The sequence below is a fragment of the Dermacentor variabilis genome, chromosome 3, assembly GCF_050947875.1.
Source record: "Dermacentor variabilis isolate Ectoservices chromosome 3, ASM5094787v1, whole genome shotgun sequence".
Lineage (NCBI taxonomy): Eukaryota > Metazoa > Arthropoda > Arachnida > Ixodida > Ixodidae > Dermacentor > Dermacentor variabilis.
Genome location: NC_134570.1, coordinates 80748001 through 80772251, shown reverse-complemented (window position 1 = coordinate 80772251; position 24251 = coordinate 80748001). Strand labels below are relative to the sequence as shown.

The window sequence follows — 24251 nt, the reverse complement described above, 5'->3', positions numbered from 1 at the left end:
CTGGTTGGCAGCGGTGAGATCGCCTCCGACTTCAGACATCTGTCTGCCAGCGGTGAGATCGCGACAACGGAGGCCAGCAGCGAAGAGATGCAGTTGACGGTATGCTGAGCAGCTCAACAACGATCCGGGAGCAGTGCAACGAGCCCTGTGTGACGACTGGTTGCCTGCAGCGGAACGACGGCGCGGAATTCCTGCCTGCGAGGTTTGGTGAGTGCGGGACTTTCTTCTTCTGAGCTTTGCCAGGCTTTTGTTAGTGTCAGAAACAGAGCTGGTAATTGTGGTTGTCGTTGCTGCCGGGTTAGTTTGCGGCAAGACAATAGTAAGCAGTAGAGAAAGCAGCATTCAGAGCAGCCATGGATTTGAAGTCGTTGCGCAAACCGAAATTGTTGGAGCTTGCAAGAGAGTTGGGTCTGGATGTCTCAGACAAACTAAGAAAACCTGAACTGCTAAAGGCTATTCTTGAGTTAGAGGCTGAGGATGACGAGCTGTCGGAATGCCTTGAGACTATTGAGGAGAGGTCAAAAAGACAGGAGCGCGAACTTAAAGAGCAAAAAGAGAAATATGAGCGCGAACTTAAAGAGCAAAAAGAGAAACAGGAGCGCGAACTTAAAGAGCAGAAAGAAAAAGAAGAGCGCGAACACGCTTTGGAAATGAAGCGTCTCGAGGTAGAGATGGAACGCGCTCGTAATGGAAGTCAGGCACACGGTGCAGGAGAACGAGTATTGTTCAAAATGACTGACCTGATGCGGCCGTTTAAGCTTGGAGAGGACATTGGTTTGTTCCTGGTTAACTTTGAGCGAACGTGCCAGAAGCAGGGGTTCTCTCGGGAAACGTGGCCACAGCGCTTGCTCACTTTGTTACCCGGCGAGGCGGCCGACGTAGTCGCTCGCTTGGATAGAGAGGAAGCAGAGGATTTCGACACAGTGAAATCGAGTCTTCTAAAAAAGTACCGGCTGTCTGCGGAAGCGTTCCGTCGGAAGTTTCGGGAAAATGAGAAAGGCAAAAGTGAGTCATATACAGAGTTTGCGTATAGGCTTATGTCGAACATGCAGGAGTGGCTCAAAGAAGAGAAAGCGTTTGGTGACCACGATAAAGTTCTGCAGTGTTTCGGGCTAGAACAGTTTTATAGTCGGTTACCGGAGAACGTGCGATACTGGGTCTTGGATAGGCCAGACGTTTGTACGGTGGCTAAAGCCGCTGAGCTAGCCGAGGAGTTTGTGACGCGTCGGGCTCGCGGAGCTAAGGACGGTCAAAAGGGTGAATTTGGCTCGAAGTTTGAGAGGCCGAAGTTCACGCCCATGAGATTAAAGGGGGACACGCGTAGTGCGGATGCGAGCGAAAGCAGTCCGACCAAACGTAAAGAGACGGCGGCAGCCAAACGCAGAAAGCGGTTCGAGATGAGGCGAGCGCGCTTGTGTTATACGTGCCAGAAGCCGGGTCACTTTTCGGCGCAGTGTCCGGAAACAACACCAAAAGTTGTGTTTTTTTCAATAGGCAGCACTGACGAGAACATGAAGCTTCTCGAGCCTTACATGCGAGACCTCCTCGTGAACGGGAAAGAGTGCCGAGTGCTTCGCGATTCCGCAGCTACGATGGATGTAGTTCACCCGTCTTACGTAGAACCCCATATGTTCACGGGCGAGTGCGCGTGGATCAAGCAAGCCGTGGAAGCTCATAGCGTGTGTCTGCCGGTAGCAAAGGTGCTTATTGAAGGACCTTTCGGAGCGCTTGAGACAGAGGCGGCAGTGTCATCTATGCTGCCACCCCAGTACCCGTACCTATTTTCAAACAGGTCCGATCACCTCCTGCGCGAGAAGGGGCTTTTGTTTGGTGAAGCTAGTGTTCAGGCCTTAACCAGGTCGAAGGTTCGGGAGCTCGCTGCAAAGGCGGTAGTTGCGGGGCCGACGTTATCAAACAACGAAAAAGGGTCAGAGGCGCAGCAAGCTGATATTCAGAGCACGCCCGAACAGAATAAAATTGAGTCTGTAGCGTTGAAGGCGCCAGATACTGGAGAGGAAAATCCCGATTCGGGAAAGTTAGAAGAGCTATCTACTGATTTGCTCATCGCGCCTACGTCAGACGGACTTGATAGGTTGCTAAAAGTCAGCCGGTCGGCTTTGATAGCCGAGCAAAAGAAGGATGGCAGCCTAGAAAACATTCGCTGCAATGTCAAAGAAGGTATCGCCAGGAAAACTGCGCGTTTTGTGGAAAGAGGTGGAGTCCTGTACCGGAAGTATCTAGACCGCAGAGGAGTGGAGTTCGATCAGCTGGTCGTGCCTCAATGCTATCGTCAGGATCTGTTGCGCTTGTCACATGGGGGTTCGTGGTCCGGACACCTAGGAGTTAAGAAAACTAAGGACCGTCTCTTGCAAGAGTACTATTGGCCAGGGTGTTTTCGGGACGCAGACCATTTCGTGAGGACATGTGACACTTGTCAGCGGGTGGGCAAACCAGGGGACAAATCGAGGGCGCCGTTGAAATTGGTACCTATCATTACGGAGCCTTTTAGACGGCTCGTTATTGATACTGTGGGACCTCTGCCGGTAACAGCCACGGGGTACAGACACATTTTGACTGTGATCTGCCCAGCGACAAAGTTCCCTGAAGCAGTGCCGCTTAAAGAACTCAGCTCAGTTGAGATAGTCAATGCACTACTGTCCATATTTGCGCGAGTTGGTTTTCCTGCAGAAATTCAATCAGATCAGGGCACAGTGTTTACTAGCGCTTTGACGACAACTTTTCTCGAAAGGTGTGGGGTAAAGCTGTTACACAGCTCAGTGTACCACCCACAGTCGAATTCCGTTGAGAAGCTCCACTCCGTCATGAAGCGCGTGTTGAGAGCCTTGTGTTTTGAACATCAAACTGACTGGGAGCTGTGTCTGCCTGGGGTGATGTTTGCTTTAAGGACCGCGCCGCATGCGGCTACGGGGTTTTCGCCAGCTGAACTGGTGTACGGTCGCTCGCTTCGATCTCCGCTTCGCATGCTTCGAGAATCATGGGAAGGTAGGGGCGACGACCCAGTCGTGGTGGAGTACGTGCTTAAGCTCCTCGAACGCTTAAGAAGGGCACAGGAGTTGTCAGGTGAAGCAATGACAAAGGCCCAGCAGAGGGCCAAGGTTTATTATGATCGGACAGCCAGGGCCCGTCGTTTTGAGGTGGGCGATGAGGTCATGATATTGCGTACATCGCTAAACAACAAACTAGACGTGCAGTGGGAGGGCCCAGCACGAATTGTTCAGAAACTGTCGGACGTTAACTACGTGGTAAGTCTGCCAGGAAAGCGGAAAGCACAGCAAGTTTACCACTGTAATCTGCTCAAACCTTATAGACAAAGGGACGCAGTGGTGTGCATGATGGTAAACGTTCCTGAAGAGCTTCCGGTCGAGCTTCCGGGACTAGGCTCAGTGACGAACAGGGAAGACACCGGTCAAGTCATTAGTGACCTTATCAGTAAAGCACCGCTGTCGCCCGAGCAGAAAACCGAACTACACCAGCTATTACAAGAGTTTCAAGGTCTGTTCTCTGAGAGGCCTGGTAGGACTTCTGTACTTACTCATGATATAGAACTTACCTCCACAGAGCCAGTACGATCCAAGGCGTATCGGGTGTCACCCCGCCAGAGCGATATTATGGAGGCTGAGGTAAAGAAAATGCTACAGCTCGGTGTTATTGAGGCAGGTGAGAGTGATTATACCTCCCCTTTGATTTTAGTTGAGGTACCGGGCAAGGAACCTCGTCCTTGCGTCGACTACCGCAGGCTTAATTCCATCACTAAGGATCAAATTTATCCGATCCCTAACATCGAGGAGCGCCTTGAGAAAGTTAGTAGCGCTCAGTTTATTTCCACCCTAGATCTTGTCAGGGGTTATTGGCAGGTTCCACTTACAGAAGAGGCTAGTAGGTATGCGGCGTTCATTTCACCAATGGGAACATTCCGTCCTAAAGTGTTGAGTTTTGGTTTGAAGAACGCGCCATACTGTTTTTCAAGCCTCATGGATAAAGTGTTGCGGGGACAGCAAAAATTCGCTTTACCGTATCTAGACGACGTAGCGATATTCTCCGCATCCTGGTCTGAGCATATGACACACTTGCGGGCAGTGCTAACCCGCCTGCGCGAAGCAGGCTTGACAGTAAAGGCTCCTAAGTGCCAGTTAGCACAGGCCGAGGTTGTCTACCTCGGTCACGTGATTGGTCAGGGTCGTCGCCGCCCCTCTGAAATAAAAGTGGCCGCTGTGCGAGACTTTCCGCAACCGCGCACCAAGACCGATATTCGGTCGTTCTTGGGTGTCGCCGGCTACTATCAGAGGTACATCCCTAGGTACTCTGATATCGCGGCTCCCCTGACGGATGCTCTAAGAAAGACAGAGCCTCAAACAGTCGTCTGGGACGAGACCAAGGAAAGAGCTTTTAGCGCCCTAAAGAGTGCCCTAACAAGCCAGCCTGTGCTACGATCGCCAGACTATACAAAAGGGTTCATTGTTCAGTGCGATGCTAGTGAGCGAGGCATGGGCGTTGTACTGTGCCAACGGGAAAATGGAGAAGTAGAACACCCCGTCCTGTATGCTAGTCGTAAGCTGACCAGTCGTGAGCAGGCGTATAGCGCCACCGAGAAAGAGTGTGCATGTCTCGTGTGGGCCGTTCAGAAATTGTCATGCTATCTAGCCGGCTCAAGGTTTATCATTGAGACGGATCACTGCCCTCTCCAATGGCTGCAGACCATCTCTCCCAAAAATGGCCGCCTCCTGCGCTGGAGCCTCGCTTTACAACAATATTCCTTTGAGGTGCGTTACAAAAAGGGGAGTCTCAACGGTAACGCCGATGGCTTAAGTCGAAGCCCCTAACGTAGGAATCAGCCTCAAAATTGTTTGTTACTGATGTTTTTCTTCCTGAGGCAGGATTTTTTTTTAACATATTGCTTTTGTTTAGTGTTTCAAAGTGATGATATGCTTTCTAGTGCAAGTTTTCAATTTGTGGACGCGTTCTGAGTGATGCTAGACTACTGTAAGGAACTAGGCAGTGGTATAAAAAGGGGAAAGAGCCTGGCAGGGCTTAGTGAGGGTTGTGCCGTGCTTGCTGACTGAGCGGTTGAGTTTCAGCGTAGTTCTAACGCTTGCCGGGAACGAGAACAAAAATGTGAACTCTCCCGAAGTCACTTTGCAGTGTCCCGTGCGAACCTGAACGAGAGAACGAGGCCTTCTCTGTGCGCTGCGCTCAAGAAACGTCGAGGGACGCCCGACTTCGGTTATGAGCATCATCGAGCGACATCCCTCCGGACAGCGGATGCAGTCCCCTGTCCATCGGGATCTCCTTCCCCCGGCGGGGCGGTCTGTTGCGTTTCGCCTGCGACACGTGGTTTTGCCGGCGCGACTGCGGCGGGGCGGCAGACATTTTGGCCCGATCGTCGTCGCCGCAACACTCATCGCCAGGTGTTTCCAGGCGCGACTGCGGCGATGCGACCGCCTAGGGATCATCCTCGCATTCCAGTCATTGTGCCCGAAACAGGCGATGCCAAAGCAGGGATCTCATTCCAGTCATTGGGCCCGAAACAGGCGATGCCAAAGCAGGGATCTCATTCCAGTCATTGTGCCCGAAACAGGCGATGCCAAAGCAGGGACCATCCTCTCATTACAGTCATTGTGTCCGACCGGCAGCGCCACGACAGGGTGCTACGAGATCGTGCTCGACATGGTGCTACGGCATCGCTACGACAGTGTGCGTCACCATTAGCCCATTGTACATTCACGTGCTCGTCTTTTGAGGGGTTCCTTCTTGCCCTCAACTGCGAGAGTATAAAAACAGCTGCCCCCGGACGCCAAAAGGAGGGCTCCGATTTCTTCTGTTGAGTGAAGTGCTCTCCCGTCTCTCTACTTCGGTCAAACCTGACCGCCAACTCTTTGCGATGTTAAAATAAACAAGTTGTTTCGTTGTTACCAGTCGACTCATGCTTTGCCGGGACCTTCGGATGCTTCCAGTTGTACCCCAGGCCGCCAGGCCAACGCTACCCTTGGGGCTTGCGACCCAGGTACAACCACGGGCGTCAGCGCCGAGTTCCCAACAGATCGTACCAGCAGTCCGATCCAAACACTGCGCTACGTGGTGCGGACCGATTTTGTCGTGCACCAGTTTGACCGACTGATAGCAGCCGTATCTAGCTTGCGCTTTTTGAAACGCTCATTACGAAACACAGTCTGCGAAGGTGTCTAAGCAGGAGCGCCCAGGAGCGAACGCGCGCTGGCAACCGTGCGTGCGGTCTGACCTTATGTTTCGAGTTGTTCGAGGCTAGTTGAGTGCTCATAACTAGTCGAAATTAGCGAGACCCAACAGCTACGACAGCGATAAGTAGGGTGGCCAAAGTTAAATTTCCACGCGGGCGGCCGCGGCCGAACGTAAGCAGACGATCGTCGGCTTCTCCCGGAAGTACGTGATTACTATCAAAATTCGAAAGTATACCTACGCTTACTTAAACTTGTTTATTAAACTGCGTCAATAAATGTACACAGTAACAGTAGGAAGAAGTGCACTGACCCAAACACGCTTGTTGATTGATGTCGGCTATTTGACAATAGCAGCCGCGTATGGGAATATGCTATTGGCGGCGAGGACTTACGGTGTCGCCATCTGTTGGAAGCGCCTCACTTAAGTAGTATGAAGGATAACGCTGCGCGCTCCTCATAGGTTTGGCTGTCAACGCTCAATAAGAGCGTCACTCAGGAGCCTTCCTGGCCCTTTCTGTAAGTACTCTCAAAACGAAGGAAGTTTTTTACTGTCAAAATAATAACCTTGGGCAAACAGAAAACACAGAAGGGTTACCGAATAAGTACATTGAACTCCCTCTGCGTGCAGTCGCCGCGACAGTCCCCGAACCGGTTTCTTACATGAAAGGTAGCAATCGCTGAGAGCAGACTATGCAAAATATGTTCCTATAGTGGGCTGTTTCAGTAACCAGATATAGAGCATAACAGAATGAAGCCTCAATGCAGTGATCGCACGGGTTCGCGCTGACCGATTGCACGTCTGCATGCGTGTTCGCGCACAATGTTTCACTTCCGCACCGTGCCGTGAGCTTTAGGCCGCAGCATATGAGCATTTCACAGTACACAAGCAACCATTGTTGCCTGGAAACTGTCAGAGCTGTTCAAAAATAATTTCGTTATAGCTAGGGACATCGACGCCTACGACGGCGACTTGTGATGTCCTGTTGCGACGATTCAATCTTCTTTTATATCTTCTAAAGTCTTGGACGTTTCAGTTATTTCTCAAGTTGCGTCGCACTGTATGTTTATCGGTCTTCTCGGCGAGCAATTACTCGCGGCTTCTTTTTCTTATTCGAGTAAATTTCATTGTTGGAGCTACACAAACATGGGCATATGTCACGCCTTTTTTTTAATGTGCTTCTTACCGTTCCTTTTCCATTCCAGTGACCTTGCCAATATCTAGCATGAACAAGTTCTTAGACCAAAGCTTCATGACCTTATCCAGGCAGCGCGCGCGAGCGAGTGTCAAAGTGCGCGCTTTCTGCTACTCACCGAACATCGCAGCCCCGACGCCGTATCAGAAATCTTCCTAGTAGAAGTGCTTGCTGCACGCCCGAGCTGTAGCCGATGGCTGCTTTCCGGTTCTAAATTTCGTGATCGAAGCTTCGCGCAGCTTCTTGTCCTGCGGGTACGTGTGAAGACTGACAGCGGACTCCGTTGCGTACGTCCGGCACTGCGGCACAGAGCAGGAGTCTGCCATGTTGGACACCTTCAAAGGCAGCCACTACCTATTATAGGGCTTTCAAGTGTTGTCAAGCACACCCCCGAAGCGACAAAAATATTCGCACTTAATCGGAACTGCAGCGCAGGTGGGACTTCTAAGCTTTCGTTTTCAGCTCGCTTCCGAAGCAGCCCGACGCGGCCCGTGTCCATGTGATCCCTCATACTACGTCACGCCGACGATGGCGCCAGCTTTTCCAGTGGTGGAAAAGCTGGCGAAGTAAAGCGCCCAGGAAAGAGTGAGGAGCAGGCTTCTCTTGAAAACAAACTTTTGAGAGAAAGGTGACTTCGCACTCCTCTTGCGAGCTCTGCGCGCCGCGCACGAATGCAAAATTTGGCTGTCATGTTCACAGCACCATATGCTATCAGCGGATTGTGCTTTTTCAATGGACCAGGGGGCCCTTGACTCTACACTGAATTATGCCTCGGAATGTTTTTAGAATTGCACTCCGCGAACAAGATATCGCTAAACATTTCATTCGCAGCCCATGTCTTTTAACTCAAGCCTTCTGATTAATAAAAACTGCGAAACAACATTGTAGTGTTCACATTCTGAAACTGAGGCGATTTCACGGGCGCCGCTCCTGACAGGCAGACTGACAGCGGTTCCTGTGCGATGTCATTACAGGCGCCTGCACGGCTTGTTAAAGCACATAAGAGGGCGAGAAATTACGGCGCAGCCGTGTATATGTCGCCGTCCACGTATATATAGTCAAACTTGGATATAGTTGCAACACCTTCCGATCAGTTGAATCGCAGCGGTAAACCTTGCTGTTGCTGTCAGCGGGTGGAAATTTTTTTTTTTATTGTGCACTCCTGGACAGTAACTTTTCATGCATATCGTGTTCGCTGAGTGGTGTACTGCACCAGTGCCTATTACTCTCCGCAGTAGCTCAGTGTCTGCGGAATTGCGCTGTGGAGCTCGATGTCACCGGTTCAATCGGGGCCACAACGCCGTATCTCAATGGCGGTGAAGTGCAAAAATGCTCGTATATTTAGAACCTCCAGTGGTCAAAATTAATTCATATTCACCAACTACGGAGTGCCTCATAACCAGATTGTTCTGTTTGTGCGTAAAATTGAAGAATTTGATATATGATTATCCATCGGTGCATCTGATCTACATTTGAGGAGGCTTTGGTGTCGGCTCACGTGCTATCTGCGATCTCCTTGACGGATGTGCAGCAAACGGTGCAAACGCTTACAGGAAAGAATGAAGAAGAAATATTTAGCTATGATAACAACAGTAATCCTACACAACTTATTACTGCTGTATTTCCTCACGCTAAACCCCATGATTTGCACACAGTAATTCTTCAGGTGATCTAATGAAAATTGAAGAAAACTGAAAGTCTGGATGAAAAAAGGGGGCCAAATTATTGGAAACATTATTAACATGGCAGAGCTAGATCTTCGTCGCAAGCGGAACGTGACTAACAAAACAATGAGCGTAATATTGTGATCCTACAAATTTCGGGGCCTTTAGTACCGCGAAGAGCCGTACACCGCGTTTCTCCTGATTCCAACTGCGCAGCCCAATGAAAGCGAAGTCATAAGTGTTGAGTATGTGACGGCAGCGGTTCCCAACGGCCGCACTTTTCATGCTCATTTTGACCTTGAAACGTTGAACCATCTGAACGACGTTGAATTAAAGCATGCCATGATTATGCTGTTACATGTGGTATTTCACGCCTCTTGCGAAGCACCAGCTTACATGCATGCAACCAACCCTAATATCATGCGTAAACCATGAAACTAATGTCATCTGCTGTTGAATTATTTCACCTTGTAGAAATGTTTCCTGAAAACTGCTGACGCTGTGACAACTACCTTGCAGCGTCCGCGCCTATGGTTACGTACTGTGCTAAGTGCGCTGAACAAGTTTTTCTTTATCTTTTTCAGAGCCTTGGGCAAACTGGTGCCGTGATTCATGTATTCGACAGCCGCGATGTGCGGGTGCTAGTCGGTGGCGCTATCTGGACTTTCAACCCCCTCTGTCTGACTCTAGTGAGACGGAATACGAGCGAAGAAATCAGTTGAGTCGATAATCATTTCGTCCTAGAACAAAGTATCCAACTCATCAGTTTTGTTTTAGCAAACAAACAAACAAAGCAAGAAGTGGCACTATTTCTCGGTTATGAGCGTCGTTTCGTACACAGTATACATAGTTGAGCATTGAGATTACGAGCCAGCATTTTTAAATTACACGGAATTTTTTATACATTTCCCGTGACAGGTAGCACAATTCAAGTCCTTGAGATCGATTACTCTAAAAGGTATACCTTACGTGCACAAGAAATCGTAATGCGTAATTCACTAAGTGAAAGGAATATGTAATTAAATTCGACACTAATTATTTTATTGCACATATTGCAATTTCCGAATTGTAGCTGCCGAGTTTGCAAGGCCCACTCACTTATTAACGAATTCTGACGGTATCGGTTCGGTCACATCATTCATGAGCAGTTCGTATCAGCAGTAAGAGACTCTAGGTAGTCTTATATAGGACAGTATGCGGAGACATGTGCATAGCAACACTACATGATGTAAGGGTATTTTGCACTGCTGTGTAATCAATATTGTTAAGATATATGCTTGGGAAGACCCTCCGTGCTCTTTCCCGTTGAAAGATTTTCTTGCATCCGCGACATACCTTTTTTGTGCTCACAGATACGCATTAAACGCATCAAATTCAATGTCTTTTTGTGCTTGCAGATATGGATGAAATAAGAATTTTTCATTAGGGAAACCTTTGATGCGTTCGGGAGCCCTACAACCTAAAACTATTCCAATCTATTTTGATTCCACTCTCCTGGTTACGATTAAATGTACGTAACCATCGACGTAATATTGGGCAGTTACCGCCAGCGTTTCTTGAACAGACCCATCAAACGCTCTCTTTGTGTAAAAGAAGTCACTTTTGTTTGCTTTCAAAGCGACTGGTTTTTATCCACTTGGCTAATAAGAGGCGGGGAGCACGCAGAGGTCGAGAGGGTTACGGTGTGGCTGTGCCAGCGCATTGGCAGTAGATAACCGACTGTGGAGGGTGGTGTCGGCGCCTGCGATTGGTGCGCTTCCCCTTGCTTAGCTTTATTGGGAGGAGTTGGGAGGACGATCCCACCGCTGGCATACAGTTGTAGGGAGTTGTCAGACGATCTCGCCGCTGCCACCAGTTGAAGGGGTTGTATGTCGTAGGGAGGAACTTGGTGGGACAAGGCGTACAGGGTTTATTTACAGTATTTACATTTTAAACAAGAGATACATTCGACAGTCTAGCGTGGCTCCCAAATGGAGCACGCAAGACGAGCATACAGCACACAGTTTACGAGCACGATGATGAGTACATTGACGAGCACACTAGCAGCGACAAACAGCTGCTTATAAACACTCCGTGTTCCCTAGATCCCTAGGTGAGGGAATCGTTCGAATCAACGCAGCCGGCCCGCCTTTGAGGGAAGGGGGAAGGGGTTTACACGCACACATTCCGCACAGGTTTCACTGCCCCCTCCGAGGTGAGACGGGCTTCGCAGAACTCGGTGCTTACGTCTTGAAAGGCGCGTTGGTTCCCCGAGCTGACCCCCGTAGCGTGGCCGCCGGTTGTCCATTGTCTTGCGTCCTGTAGTCGCCACGAGTGTCAGCGTACTGTGACGAATCCTGGGGCCCAGGTACCGCAAAGCACCCTATTGTTAGGGAAGCTCTTCTTGCTGCAGAGAGACCATATCGGCGGTGGCGGGGTCAGTAACAATAGTTGGTCCGCCGATCGCGTTTAGTCACAACGGCGCCGAGGTGGGGTTGAAGCGGCACCTCGAGGTCCCTACGAAATTAGTCACCGCAGCAATTGTGATAGACTTCCATGGTTCTCTTGGGGAAAGCTCGCAATGCTCGCAGCTGCAGCTGGCTGAGGAAACTTGCATATTGCCACCTCAGCAGGCCATTCCGAACAGCTTGCTGTGGGTGATCCCAAATTGCAACAGCGTGCAGCGAAAGGTTATGATGCCGCTAAAGCATATAATCATTGAAGAAGAGTTAGCAGAGCCATCTTGCATGCATGCCAAAAGGACTCGATAACGTTACACTTCACTCAAGATGTTTATTATATGCAAATAAAGCCATGCTCCCCGGCAGCTCTGAGTAGCCAGTGCCAGAGTGATCGATGGGCAGCCACTTTCTATTCCTTTCAGAAGGGTGTAGTATCCGGCTCTTCAGAAAAAAAAAGTTTTGTTTGTTATATTAATGCATCCTCAACGCATACACATCACTTTGGTTCAGTGATCGAGTTCTTCAGGTTTTGTGACGGTCGCGCGACAGACAAGTGAAGTCGGCGCAGCCCGAAAACATTTTACCGGTGATTGAGGACTTTGCCGCAAAAGGCGTCGAATGAAAAATAATTATTTTTCTTTTGTCTGGTCTAATTGTGCATTACCAGTGTGTACACGACATATCAAATTTGGAACCCGCCGTGGTTTGCTCAGTGGCTATGGCGTTACGCTGCTGAGCACGAGGTCGCGTGATCGAATCCTGGCCACGGCGGCCGCGTTTCGATGCGGGCGAAATGCGAAAAAACCTCTGAACTTAGATTTAGGTGCACGTTAAAGAACCCCAGGTGGTCGAAATTTCCGGAGTCCCCCACTGCGGCGCACGTGCCTCTTAATCAAAAAGTGGTTTTGGCACGTAAAATCCCATAATTTAATTTTGATCTCAAGTGGGGAGTTTACACGGTATTCATGACGTCGCGTGACCGACAGGCGAAATGGGGTTAGCCCGAAAAGCTTTTGACAAATTGCGAAAGGCTGATTGCAGAATTGTAATAGAAATAGTTTGGAACAGCTGTACGTCCTAGCGCCTCAGAGTTATCAGATGAGCTCAGACTGCCACACACCGGCATCATCGAGTGGTTGTTTCAGTGTGCTCCGGAAGCACATCAAAATCACGTGAAGCAGAGACCATGGTTTATCGTGAGACGAAGTGCACTCCACAATGTATAATAGCAAGCAATTATCACTGTTAGGCTAGTTCTAACTCTTTCCTTACAACGGGCATTGAACGCGTTTCAGCGGCAGCCCCCGAGCATCACGATCGAGTTCAGGGGTCCCGCTGTCTTTACTAATGACTTGCTGCGCCTGCTAGAGCCGACTCAGCTGTACACCTTCGTATTTTTAGTTGTTTTCTTCCCTTTTTTTCCCTGTGGAAGCAATTTTTAACTAGCGCGTAGATGTGTGCACCATGTGATCGCGAATATGGCAGGTACCTCCAGCAAGGCGAGTAGCTGAGCCGTCTTTAGAAAAACGTTGGTTTCGTGCTTCTGCTTTGTTCTCAGATGATCCGGCCGGGAGTTTTGTTTTCTGCCCGCTGGCGACTAATTTATATTCCTGACTGATATGTCCTAGAGATGTAGGCAATGTTATACATGTTAATTAGTGTGTTTTTAGCACATCACTATATTTGCGCCTCAAAGATGAAAGAAAATCAAAATAAAAGCGATAGAATGTAGCACAGTAGGTATCCAAGGCATATAGCCGTTGCTTCTCTCCATAGGTCAAAAGCGGATTTGCGGTCATGAGCCCAGTGGAGTGCGATGCTTTGCCCACTATTTCTGACACCTACCACGAAGATGCAATGTCCACTTGGCAGAATGCGTGTTCTTTCCTTTTGCAGCTAACATTTCCGATGGGCTATATAATATTGAAACTTTTAGACTGTAGGCCACAAAGAACCATTTTGTATACTTCGTAATCGCAAATCAGTTATGCTGATGTTCGCAAGCTGTAGGAAAGTTTAGGAATGGCAAAAAAAAAAAAATGCCATCCACCCGACGAACCTTCGTAGCAGGAACCTACGAAGCTCCGTGCTACTGTCGGGTAGATGGAACTTTTTCCCATTCATATACTTTGTTTTCTCTGTGTTATCAGTGCGCCATTGTAAACACTGACTATATATTGACCCCAGACATTGTCACTGAAAGGAACTTTTTTAAAGATTATCCACAGCTCTCTCTCTCTCTCTTTGTGTATAACCTTCAGGAGCCACCAAGTTGCCGCTGATAAGTTACTCCGTGTCTTTCAATAGGTTCAATGCTGAGAAGTGGAAGCGGCAGGGATGTTTCTGATGAGCTCGCTGAGCAACTCATCCGCAGGCTGAGGACCTCGTTGGGCGGTACACTTGGATTAGAGAGCACTGGCAGCAGCACAGTAAGGTTATTCATTTCACTTTGCGGCTGTCTCTGTAATGCAGGGTTTGTTCTTGTCGCTCAAATTCCATGAAAATTACTCTTCAAATGTGACTTGCAGAAACTCTAAAGTTAAATTTCGTAGTACTCGTATTATTACTATGTTTGTATACATCAAAACGACCAAGAAATACAAGAAAAAGAAAGAGCTATGTGGCAGCTGCCGCTATAAAGAGCATGACGCCTTACTGCTCGAAAGAGGAAAAGGTGTACGGTAAAAGGATAGCGTCTGAAGGTCAGAATAAAATAAAGTGACCATGAGGAAATGGATTCCCTACAGCTCAACACGAGAACGCGACATGCATCTGCGTTACACACATTTGTAAAGCACTAATCCGTTTGCCGGACTTATCTAACGAGGCACATAATGACCGCGCAGCAATCTGCAGCTTCATCAGCTCTTTTTGAGTCGTATTGTGTAACACCGGTCGCGTTTTATAGTTCCTGTTGACGAACAGGTGACACCGTAAATACGCGGTGGTATTGTTCATGGGAACTGGCCTGCATGTACTAGTTGATACGAACTAAAAAAAATTGGCATCTTTCGACATAAGGGTGGCTGTTCAGAATTATGCAGAAGCCATCCACAATTATTGCCAATGCAAGCGAACGGCCCGGACGAACAGAAAAATCTCCCCCCATCGCCCTTCCCTTCCTTACCGTCAATCACCGCCACTTGGTGGCCCGAGAGCGCGCGCCTTTCACCTCGCTACATCCCCTACCCGCCCCGGAGTTCCTTCGTGGCAGCTCGAGATACCGAACGCGTCCACTTGCTCTCCTCATTGTGTCGGCGTCGAGGCAGTCAGCGTTCGACGAAACGCTCACGTCCTCCTGCGGTGTATGCTTCGTGGGCGAGACATGCGACGAACGAGCGATCGGCAACCTCCCCTCATCTTCTCTCCAGTCCCTCCCCACCACTCACTTGCCCGAAAGCACGCGTCCTTTTTCTGCCTTTCTCGCGACGGACGAGCGAGCGAGCTCATGAGCGAATGTGCGTGACAGTCCTCCCTCCCCCCCCCCCACCCATATCCCCACCCCACTTTACAACTCGGTTGCAGAAGAGAGCATGCTGTTTCTCTCTCCGCGTCTCTTGGCCTTCCCTCTCCCAAGTCCCGCCATCGTCTTACCTCGGACCTACCACATGCTCTTTCTCTCCCCCTACTTTCATTCCCTACCCCCTGTGCAGCGCGGTTGAGGTGTCCTCTGCTGAGAGACAGTTACTGCGCTGCACTTTACCCCAACCTTTCCTTCCCATATTCCAGAATCTCCTTCTACCACAAAAACGGGCGAAAGAATAAAAGAAAGCTATTCGCTTTAGGATCAAGCAAACAAGATATTGTACAGCGGCGTAGTTTTGGATCGTGAAATGTTAATTTCGTGTGTGGCTTTGAAACCAAGGTCGTTAAGTCGTTTTTTTTTTGGGGGGGGGACCACGAAAGAGAAGTGACGAGGCCATTCGCTACATGCTTCCAGGAACGCTTGGCAGAGTGCAAGCTTGCAATAATTAGTTCTCCGGGTTTACACCTTTAACACCATTTGCGTTGAAATTTATAGAAAACTTCTACTACTGACAGTTTCCGTTCTGCAAATATGAAAATTACAAACTGCGGCACGAAAGCTATCGGATGCACTTTATGAATGTCTTAGGGTCAGAAGTGATAACCACTTAGCGAAAGTCAGGAAGCGTCACATGTTATACATAAATATTTGTGTCACACGTTGAAGGACTAAAGGGATAATTGCGCTGAGGATGTCTCCGCTAAAAAAGTTTGGAAAACTCTTTTTAAAACTTGTAACTTGCCTCTTTCATGAGCGCCAAAGTTAATCGAGCTCCTTGATAGCTTTCACGACTTGAAAGCACACACAGCTTTAAGGCTTTGTGAAGTGCAGTGATTCGTGTCGTAGACGTACAAGAAGGGAAGGTAATAGAGGAAAGTGTCAACCAATGTTTACGCTAAAGAAGACAAGCTCGACGTACATGGTTGTTCAAATGATTCTATAATTAAATGTTGATCATATTTCTCGATTCTGTCTCTTCTTGTGCTTATTATTCGCATCCTAATCGTATCGTATTTCTCGTGCAATTACGATGATGCCGATTGGGTCTTCTTGGACGTCCTGCAACGTAGGAGACGCTCGTAGTATTCTTCAGAAATTTCGGCAGCCATGACTGCGTCCCACTGTTCTCTTTCGTTTGGGCCCCCAAACTCTGCTCAAAGTCCTGCGGCTCCTGGCGGACGCGCTACGAATCGAGCATTTGGGCGCATGTCTCCCGAGATCAGGCGACGTGCGCTGTCTTTGAAAGAGAGCATTCCGCCTGGTCTCGGAGGCCATGTTGGGCGAGACGAGCCTAGCGAGGTTCGGCCGCCTTCGAGGCATGGCTTGCGCGTGCTTAACGTGCGTCGGCACTCTCATTCGCCCGTTGAACGCGTAGAACCTCGGCGCGCTAGCGTTTCCTTTATTCAGCGTTGGCAGCTGTCTTTCAACATATCGACAGGCTGCAGTTACGAATCCTTCAAGGGCATGTTATAGTCTGGCGTTTTCACCTTGCCAAACAGCAGCCAGCGAAGTCAGATACGTCACGCCGGCGACTCCAGTATAGCCAAAGATATCCTCCTTGCATAGTTTAATGGAGGAAGGCAAAAAATGGGAGGGAGCGTCACGTGACAATCTTGAAGCCTAGTCATAAAAAAATTAGAGGAGTGGTATGACGGGAAATAGACCTTCACGTGTAAGGTAAACGGTACATTTAGTCGGCTCGCTTTGATTGCGTCTGCTGCTGGAGATCTGGAATATGCGCACAAAGTAGGTATAGCAAACGCACGCCGAGGTTGAGTGAATGAATTCAAGTGCGTGAATCAGTCCAGTCTGTTATGTCAGTCAGGCAATGCACCGAACCACCACGCGGTTCGCCGCTTAAGCAAGCAATAGACAAGCGCCAAGGCTGTAGCGAACGAAGGCGTCGAATAATTAACCGGCATCGTGCTCAACAACCCGCGAGGGCCACTTCAGGGACGACTGGTAGCGTTTCGAGGCGGTTTCAGGGAAACGAGATACCTTTCGCCCCGCAAACGTGTGAGGGATATCAAGCCGCCCTTCCGACGGCGATTCGTAGCACTTGGGGCATCTTCTGGGAAACAATGTCGTGCGCCCCTGCAAACATGGGCAGGTGATCAAGCGAGCTTCCAGGGTCCGCAGCGACTGCTTTTCCGCGCGAAAGAAAAAAAATTCGTCCCATCTTGTGCCCAACAGCCCAACGGTAGACTGGCGAGCCGGGGACCCCAACCTTATTTAAGGCCGTGCCGGCCCATTCTTACGGCAGATGGTCCCAGTCGACGCTATCCTTCTGTTCAATGCCTTCTGCCTCTCAACAGACCGGCGAGAACTGAATAAACGCATCTCAACAGCGTAACGACATCGCACCACACACTCTTACGAAATAGTGCACGTGAATCTCTAAGAAAGGCGACGACGTACTTAGGCGTTTACAGTGCAGGGTAATGCTATTTATTTCTTTCACAATGAAATACGAACAGCAGAACCTTTTACTAAGCAAACACGCGACTAATAAGTACCCCGAAAAACATCTCTTCTCGTCCTACATAGGCGCAAGACACCGGAACAAAAATTAGCAAAAAAATGCGCACCGGAGCTAAATGTACACAACAGCTGACTTGATGAAACAAGTCCACGCTCGGGCATATTCTGGGCGGATTTCGATGTCAGAGCGCCGACTAACTGCGGTGGCAAGCGCAAGTAAGACTTTGAAAATTACGCCGCCATGGGTCTGGCTCCGCAGTCTTTGTCCACGTTTCAACGCAACGCATAAGCGAAGAGCGACGCCCGCGTTAGAAATTCAAGCGTTATACTTCCTACGTGCCTCCATGGCCCTTCGACGGGAGGCGACACTAGCACCAATGGCGGCACATTGTGGGCCCATTCCGACCCAAAAAGCACCGCGCACAAGCAACACCCTCTAGAGGACTTCAGGCCTTCTGGCTGACCCTCTCCCCTTGAGCTACGTCACGCAAAAGAGGCCTACATAGAAGTTCCGTGCAGCGTGCTACGAAGCTACGAGCGGCGCACCTGTGTCGAAAATGAAGCGTAGAAGATATACAATGGTTAACCGCGACTATTCGGAAAAGACAGAGGGGACGACGGCGGCGACAACAATTCGATTAGTTCCAGGAGCCCTGCCGCTCCTTGAATAGCTTCGGGGTTAAACAAGTCCCGGCATGCTCGGCCATGCTGTTGCATGCTTCCAAACGCACATTTTTTTCTAGACGTGACAAGTGCGTGTAGCCTCAACACTTGTGCTGTGCTTGCGAATGAGTGCGAATTTCCACGGAATGTGGAGTGCCACGCCAAGATATGCCTAATAAGTACTGCGTGTCCAATTGCGCGAGCAATTACATGTACAAATCGGGGCAGAAAAATCATGTCTTTAAGTTTACGCAAGATGAAGAAGCCCAGAGTGCCTGGATTAGGGTGCTATCACGTGCAGACTTCATTGTATTACCGCACTCCAGGGTAAGATGTTCAGAACTTCTTTAAATAGCTACTTTTGAAAAATACGGAAAGGTGGATTGCTGAATTACAGAAAGTGCCTTTACAGAAAGTGCTGGTTCTTCAGAGTTCGACGCCTGCGTGGATGGACACAAATTTGAATTTGTGTTAAGGCACCTTTTGTGGTGTAGCACGAATATATTATTGAGCTACTGCTTCAAGGTGAATGACAAAATATTGGATGCCAATGGTAAGGCAAGAACGAGAAAAGCTAAAGCTCTGCGCAATAAGGCAGCTATTTCCTTGTAAATAGCTGCACGAACGTTTTATATCCCATTTCTAAACTTATTTGAGTTGTAAGTTAGTGGACTGAGGTAATTAGTGCGTCGGAAACGAAATTATTCGTTTAAGCATAATCTAGATTGGAATAAGTACATGTGTCCCAATAAAATTGTACATGCGCAATTGTGAAGCTAATCGAGTGCGTTACATTCATCATTGCCACGCCATAAAAACCATAAGTACTAAAATACAGAAGGAAAAGTTTTTATGGATTCAATTTATTTGAAGTAATACGTATAATAATAACAATAATAATAATAATAATAATAATAATAATAATAATAATAATAATAATAATAATAATAATAATAATAATAATTCACAAAAAACGTACATTACAAAGACGACAAAGCGCGACGCTGTAAAAAGCAGCTTGCAATAATACCTGCACAAGCTTTACAAAGGTGTTTTGTATCTGTGTCCCTAAATAAACGCTTTGGAAGGTGTCTGCTGCCCATTCCGCAGTTGCGACTGAAGAAAAAGTGTGGAGTAGTCAATGGAAGCATACTGCTGTTAGGTGAACCAAGCCGCGATCCCTTCATTTAACCCGTATCGCCAAGCGCGCCACCAGCCTCTTCTCCATGACGTCACTCGCCGAGCATTCAGGCCTTCTTTTCCAGGAGGTGTTGGCACAAGTCCCCGAAAAGCGGGAAGGGGGCTTCAGAGGAGGTTGTCTTGCCGACGCTAGCAGAATCACGTGACCTTCCCTTCTAAGCATGGAGGAAGGAAAAAACTGTGGAGGGACCCTGGCGTCACTCTTTGTGAAGCTAAGTTAAGCCGGAAGTTGGCGTTGCTCCGCCATAATGTCGGGCCAGTTCTCCTCTCTTGTTGACATTTCTCGCGAAACCACGCCGCGCTGCACGCAACCGGGCTGCTCAGACGCGATGTCTCATCGTATTACCCTTGCCGAAGCCATGGTGAAAGGAGTTCATAATGAACTTAACAGATTGGGCCATGAAGTCGAATCCGCTTCTTTTACCGGCTTTTATGACAATACACATGCTTTATCAGCCCAGCCAACTGTACTGTTCTCATCAACCTCAGGTACCGGCTGTTGGCCAGTTCTAGAGCGTTAAAAAAAAGATAATCTTTGTCGCTCCCTTCAACTTGCTCTTCTCTGCTTGGACTTCCTAGGGCTCTCCGATGGACATGCGAGCTAGATGTCTGGCGATACTAAAAAAGAGATGTACGCAATCTCACTGCACTGCAAGAATGCACTGGAGACACGTACGACACGCCGACCCATTTGCGATCCATTTGGAGTTTATGAGCACAAACACGTAGTCTCGCTGTAGCTTGAGGAATCGTCGTGCTTTATTCAACAAATTTCGGGTGGCCGCGCATCACTACCACAGCGCGCCGGCGAGGAGGCAGAACGTCAATTCTGGCTCCGTGTTTAGATGCATTGACTTGCGGTCTGAGGTACCTTCTTCCCACGGCAAGTGAAGCTTCACGGAATAAAAGGTTTTGTGATAGCCGGCGCACGGTGCAGAACAGTACGCGCATAGACCCGGCCTACGTGCGACCATGGCAAAGCCGTTTCTGTTCGCAGGCGTACGTTCTTTGGAGCCTTGCTCATTCTTGCAGCGCATCCGCTAGCCTTTCCTTCCCTGCGCTTCTCGCGCTCACAGGTAAGGTACGCCTACGGTAGGGAAAACCGAAAGCAGCCGCTTCTTTCCTATAGGTTCCCGGATGAAGCGTCGACTGGCCTGCGCAAAGGGCCGATTGCAGCAAAATGCACATATTCTGCGTAAGGCTTTATCAGCACGTGTATTGTGGTATACCTGTGCAGGTGTGTAAGACCCACGAACGCGCTCTGCTTAAAAGAGTTCGTGCTGTCGCGAGTACTGGGAGAAACAAGCAACATTTGACCATCATGTGTTTTAATATGCGCAAAAGCGAGTTGTTACTGAACACGAAGTTCTACAACCAGCATTACGCATTCTTGCATAACGTACGTTCACGTGCCGCAAATGCACCATGCGCTGTCAAAAGCAGGAATCACTGACCTGCAAGGCGTTCATGTACAGATTCTGAAACGCGTCGGCTTCGGCCTGCGATGGCACGTTAGCACAATTCTGCCGAAGAGGGCAAAATTTCCCGCGGATATTCCTTCGTCCGTTGCCATTGCCGTGGTGCAGTACATTGCCTACAGCGCTGCATACCCGTTTATTTGACGAGCTTTAGTTCCTAATGTACCACCTGGGTACAGCAACATCCGGAAGAGGATGGTCCAGATAACACAGCGCAGCTAAACACGGAGACTAACGCAAACCTTCCCACACGACGCCTTTGCCACGGTACGAAACCTACGGAGTAACACGTGTGAGCGCACACAACCATAACAAAGCCGCCATTGTGGCCCGAGAACATGACCAATACAGCAAAAGAAACAAAAAAATCAGAAACTACCACATCACTCCCTCCACATTACTCACCTAGCGTGCGGAGAGGGTAGGGCCTCTCCTTAGTTTTTTCATTCCCCCATACATAGTTCCGTGCTTTGAACAGGGCCCACAGCACCGCGGCGATCAACTGTTGCCACCGCGCATGCGTACAAAAGGGCTGCGAGCGAGCACTTTGTTTCGTTTTGCCAATGCGCAAACTCAGCACGCTCTCTTCAGTGGTTCACGGCTGCTGATTTATAAGTACTTATGTTTTGTAATATTTTCTGCTGATTGAGTGATAAGGCGTTTGAATCTACTGATCTTTCTTTTTTTTTTGCTTTTTTACGGGAACGAAAGCAAAAGCTACTACTATTGTAATTCCTCCTGACGAAGGAAAAAACAAACGCGGTTTGTTCAGAGGTGGACATATTCTTGCGTTTCTGGATTCTCGAGTGTGGCGCTCCCTCAGTCTTTGAGGCTCTCTTCTTTGAGCAAAGATGGAGAAATGGCGAAGTCGCGAATCGATGAAAGTGAGTGCACTACCGTACCTTGCGCCGGAGAAAAGTGTAAAAGAAGTCACGCGATTTTTATTTATGTATTTATTATCATTATTTATTTACTTATTTTTGCTATAGCTGCCACGCTGTCGGGGCACACTGACGGTCTTGTTATAGTGCTGCGTGTCTGTTGTTGTGGCCACGTGGGACTCGAAGAGGTAACAAGCGTGTAACGAGTGCGCACACGACGCTGTACACCCCTTCCTGCGCCACGGATGAAGGTTGATCTGGGAATACTGCTGCCGTCTTCGGTGGATTCACGCCAAAGGGCGATCACAGATTACGGCCGCTGTACCTCAGAACCTACGGTAAACGCCTTGCATGACCGTGACAGTACTGCAGCGTCCCTGCTTTCGACATTGGACAATGCATTTGTGGCACGCAAAACAGCCTTGCGGAGGGATGTGAAATAATCGGCTACTGCCAGTTATAAAGGGACCAACCTTGCTTACCACAGACACCTCATCTGTTGCCCCGAGAGGCTCAACGAAGTGAACGTTGGCGTATAGTGGTGCAGAGTGAGCAAGGTTCGACAAAAGAATGTATGCTTGCCGCCTCATGAAAGAAAGGGCCGATAGTCTCACGTGGCGAGCCCAGTCAATGTGCTAGCTGCACGGATCCGCGCTACTGTTGTGCACCGCGCGGCGATACCACAAAACTTTGTTCTCGTGAAGCTTCACTTACCGTGAGAATACACCTCAAGACGCAGTAAGATATCTAAACGTGTTGTCTTCTGCTGGCCTCCTTGTCAGCGCGCTGTGGCTCGTCCCATCTCCGTGGTACGCGGCCACCCATTGCTTGTTTAATACAGCAAAACGATTCCTCAAGACACAACCAGCACAAGTGTTTGTTTATCGTAAATTGCAGATGGGTTGCCATGGATCGAAGTGTGTTGCCTGTCATCGCCTGTGTACCCTTGCAGTACAGTGAGAATGCGCCGCAGATTTATTTTCACAATAAGAAGCAAAAGTAGCGAGGACCGGTATCGTTGTCTAATTTGCGGAGTTCGCTATGCACTTCCTTCAACGCTGGATCACACTAATCGGACGACATGACTTTAGCAATGGTATCGGGAAAGTGCATCGTGATGGGATCCGTTAATGGGATCGCACGGGTAGACTTGTACAGAGGTTGTACTATAAAGATGCAGCCCGGCTGGGTTGTACCTAGTTACACGCCAAAGGCGATAAGTATAAACAAGAAATGAGAATCTGCCCAGACAAAATGGCGGAGTAAATCCAATTTCCGGTGTCGTGAAGGCTTCGCGACGTCAGAGCCCTTTGCCAGTTTTTCCTTCCATGCTGGCGCGCCACTTTCGCCTCCGCGCACACTGAAGGATGAAAGAACGCATGCGCACTCAGGAGCGCTTCTCCGACCCAGCTCTGCTCCTTCCCCTGCCCCCGAACTCTAACGTGTCTAGGTTGCCTAAAGGACTTTGATAATTTGGAAGTAGCGACACCCACGGTGCTTTCCTCCTCGATTCTCCTCGCCTTGTCTCCTGGGCTCCTGCGGACGAGCCGCAGCATTCTATGGAGGCGCGTTATTTTGGGCCAGTAGCACGGCACAGTGATGTTGAGAATTTTGAGAAATGCTGATAACCGCATCGATCATGATGAAGGCAACGTTTATGAGGAGGTTGGTTTTTTTTTCTAAAGCCGTATGAACGGGGTATACTGATGTAAAAGGAGCCTGCAGGTGTGTTCGATACTGCTGACTTTCTTTTTTTTTTTGGCCACATGATAAGCTTCACTTTCTGCGTCTGAAGTAGTACTGCTTGTGGCACATCCCTCTGCGTGTGGCCTATTAAGCGAAAGTCTTAAATCTCTGTTTCAAGGTCGCCTTGTAAGGTATAGAAAATATCACGTGACCCAAGGAAGTCCGGAAGCGAACCAAAGCATGTCTACCCGTGTATCAGAAATGATTACTGATTAGCAGTTTATTAATTATTGATTAGTGATTGTGTTAAGATGAATTAAGGTGTATTAAGGAGGAATAAGGTGTGTTAAGGAGAATTATGGTGGATTAATGTCGATGAAGGTGCATTATAGAGGATTATAGTGGATTAAGGATTATTGTGGATTAAGGAGTATTAACGTCGATGAAGTAGGATAAGTAGATTAGCATGGATTAGGATGAAGTACGTTGCAGTGCTAAACATTATTGCCTGTAGAATATTTCTTGCATTACTGCATCATGACCACAATCATGATTGCTTGCTCACTCTGCGTAATCAAAGCCCATTGATGCAATGACATCCGCTCGTGTTGAATCAATGGAAAAAGTTTCCTCACAAAACAAAACCGCAGATAGGTGGTTTTAAAGCATTCGCTATTAAAGCGAAGGTTCCCGGCCTACGTCTATATGTCGATATCAACAGCAAGCGTGGGTGATCATGTGAACAACCCCTGCACATTGCCTGTATCTCTGAGAAAACCAAATAATCATCGCCCACTCATGCGTGCGTGGAAGTGCAGTTCAA

The 24251-nt window shown here is 48.7% G+C and overlaps 1 protein-coding gene across 1 annotated transcript in view; it reads left to right on the top strand.

Moving 5' to 3' along the window:
• Window positions 1–24251, top strand: part of LOC142575941 (E3 ubiquitin-protein ligase MIB2-like) — a 95138-nt gene that overhangs the window by 30490 nt on the left and 40397 nt on the right. The window contains exons 4-5 of the mRNA XM_075685773.1: window positions 9657–9789; window positions 13821–13942. Of these exons, the coding sequence (XP_075541888.1) occupies window positions 9657–9789; window positions 13821–13942 (255 nt within the window). The remainder of the gene's footprint in view (window positions 1–9656; window positions 9790–13820; window positions 13943–24251) is intronic.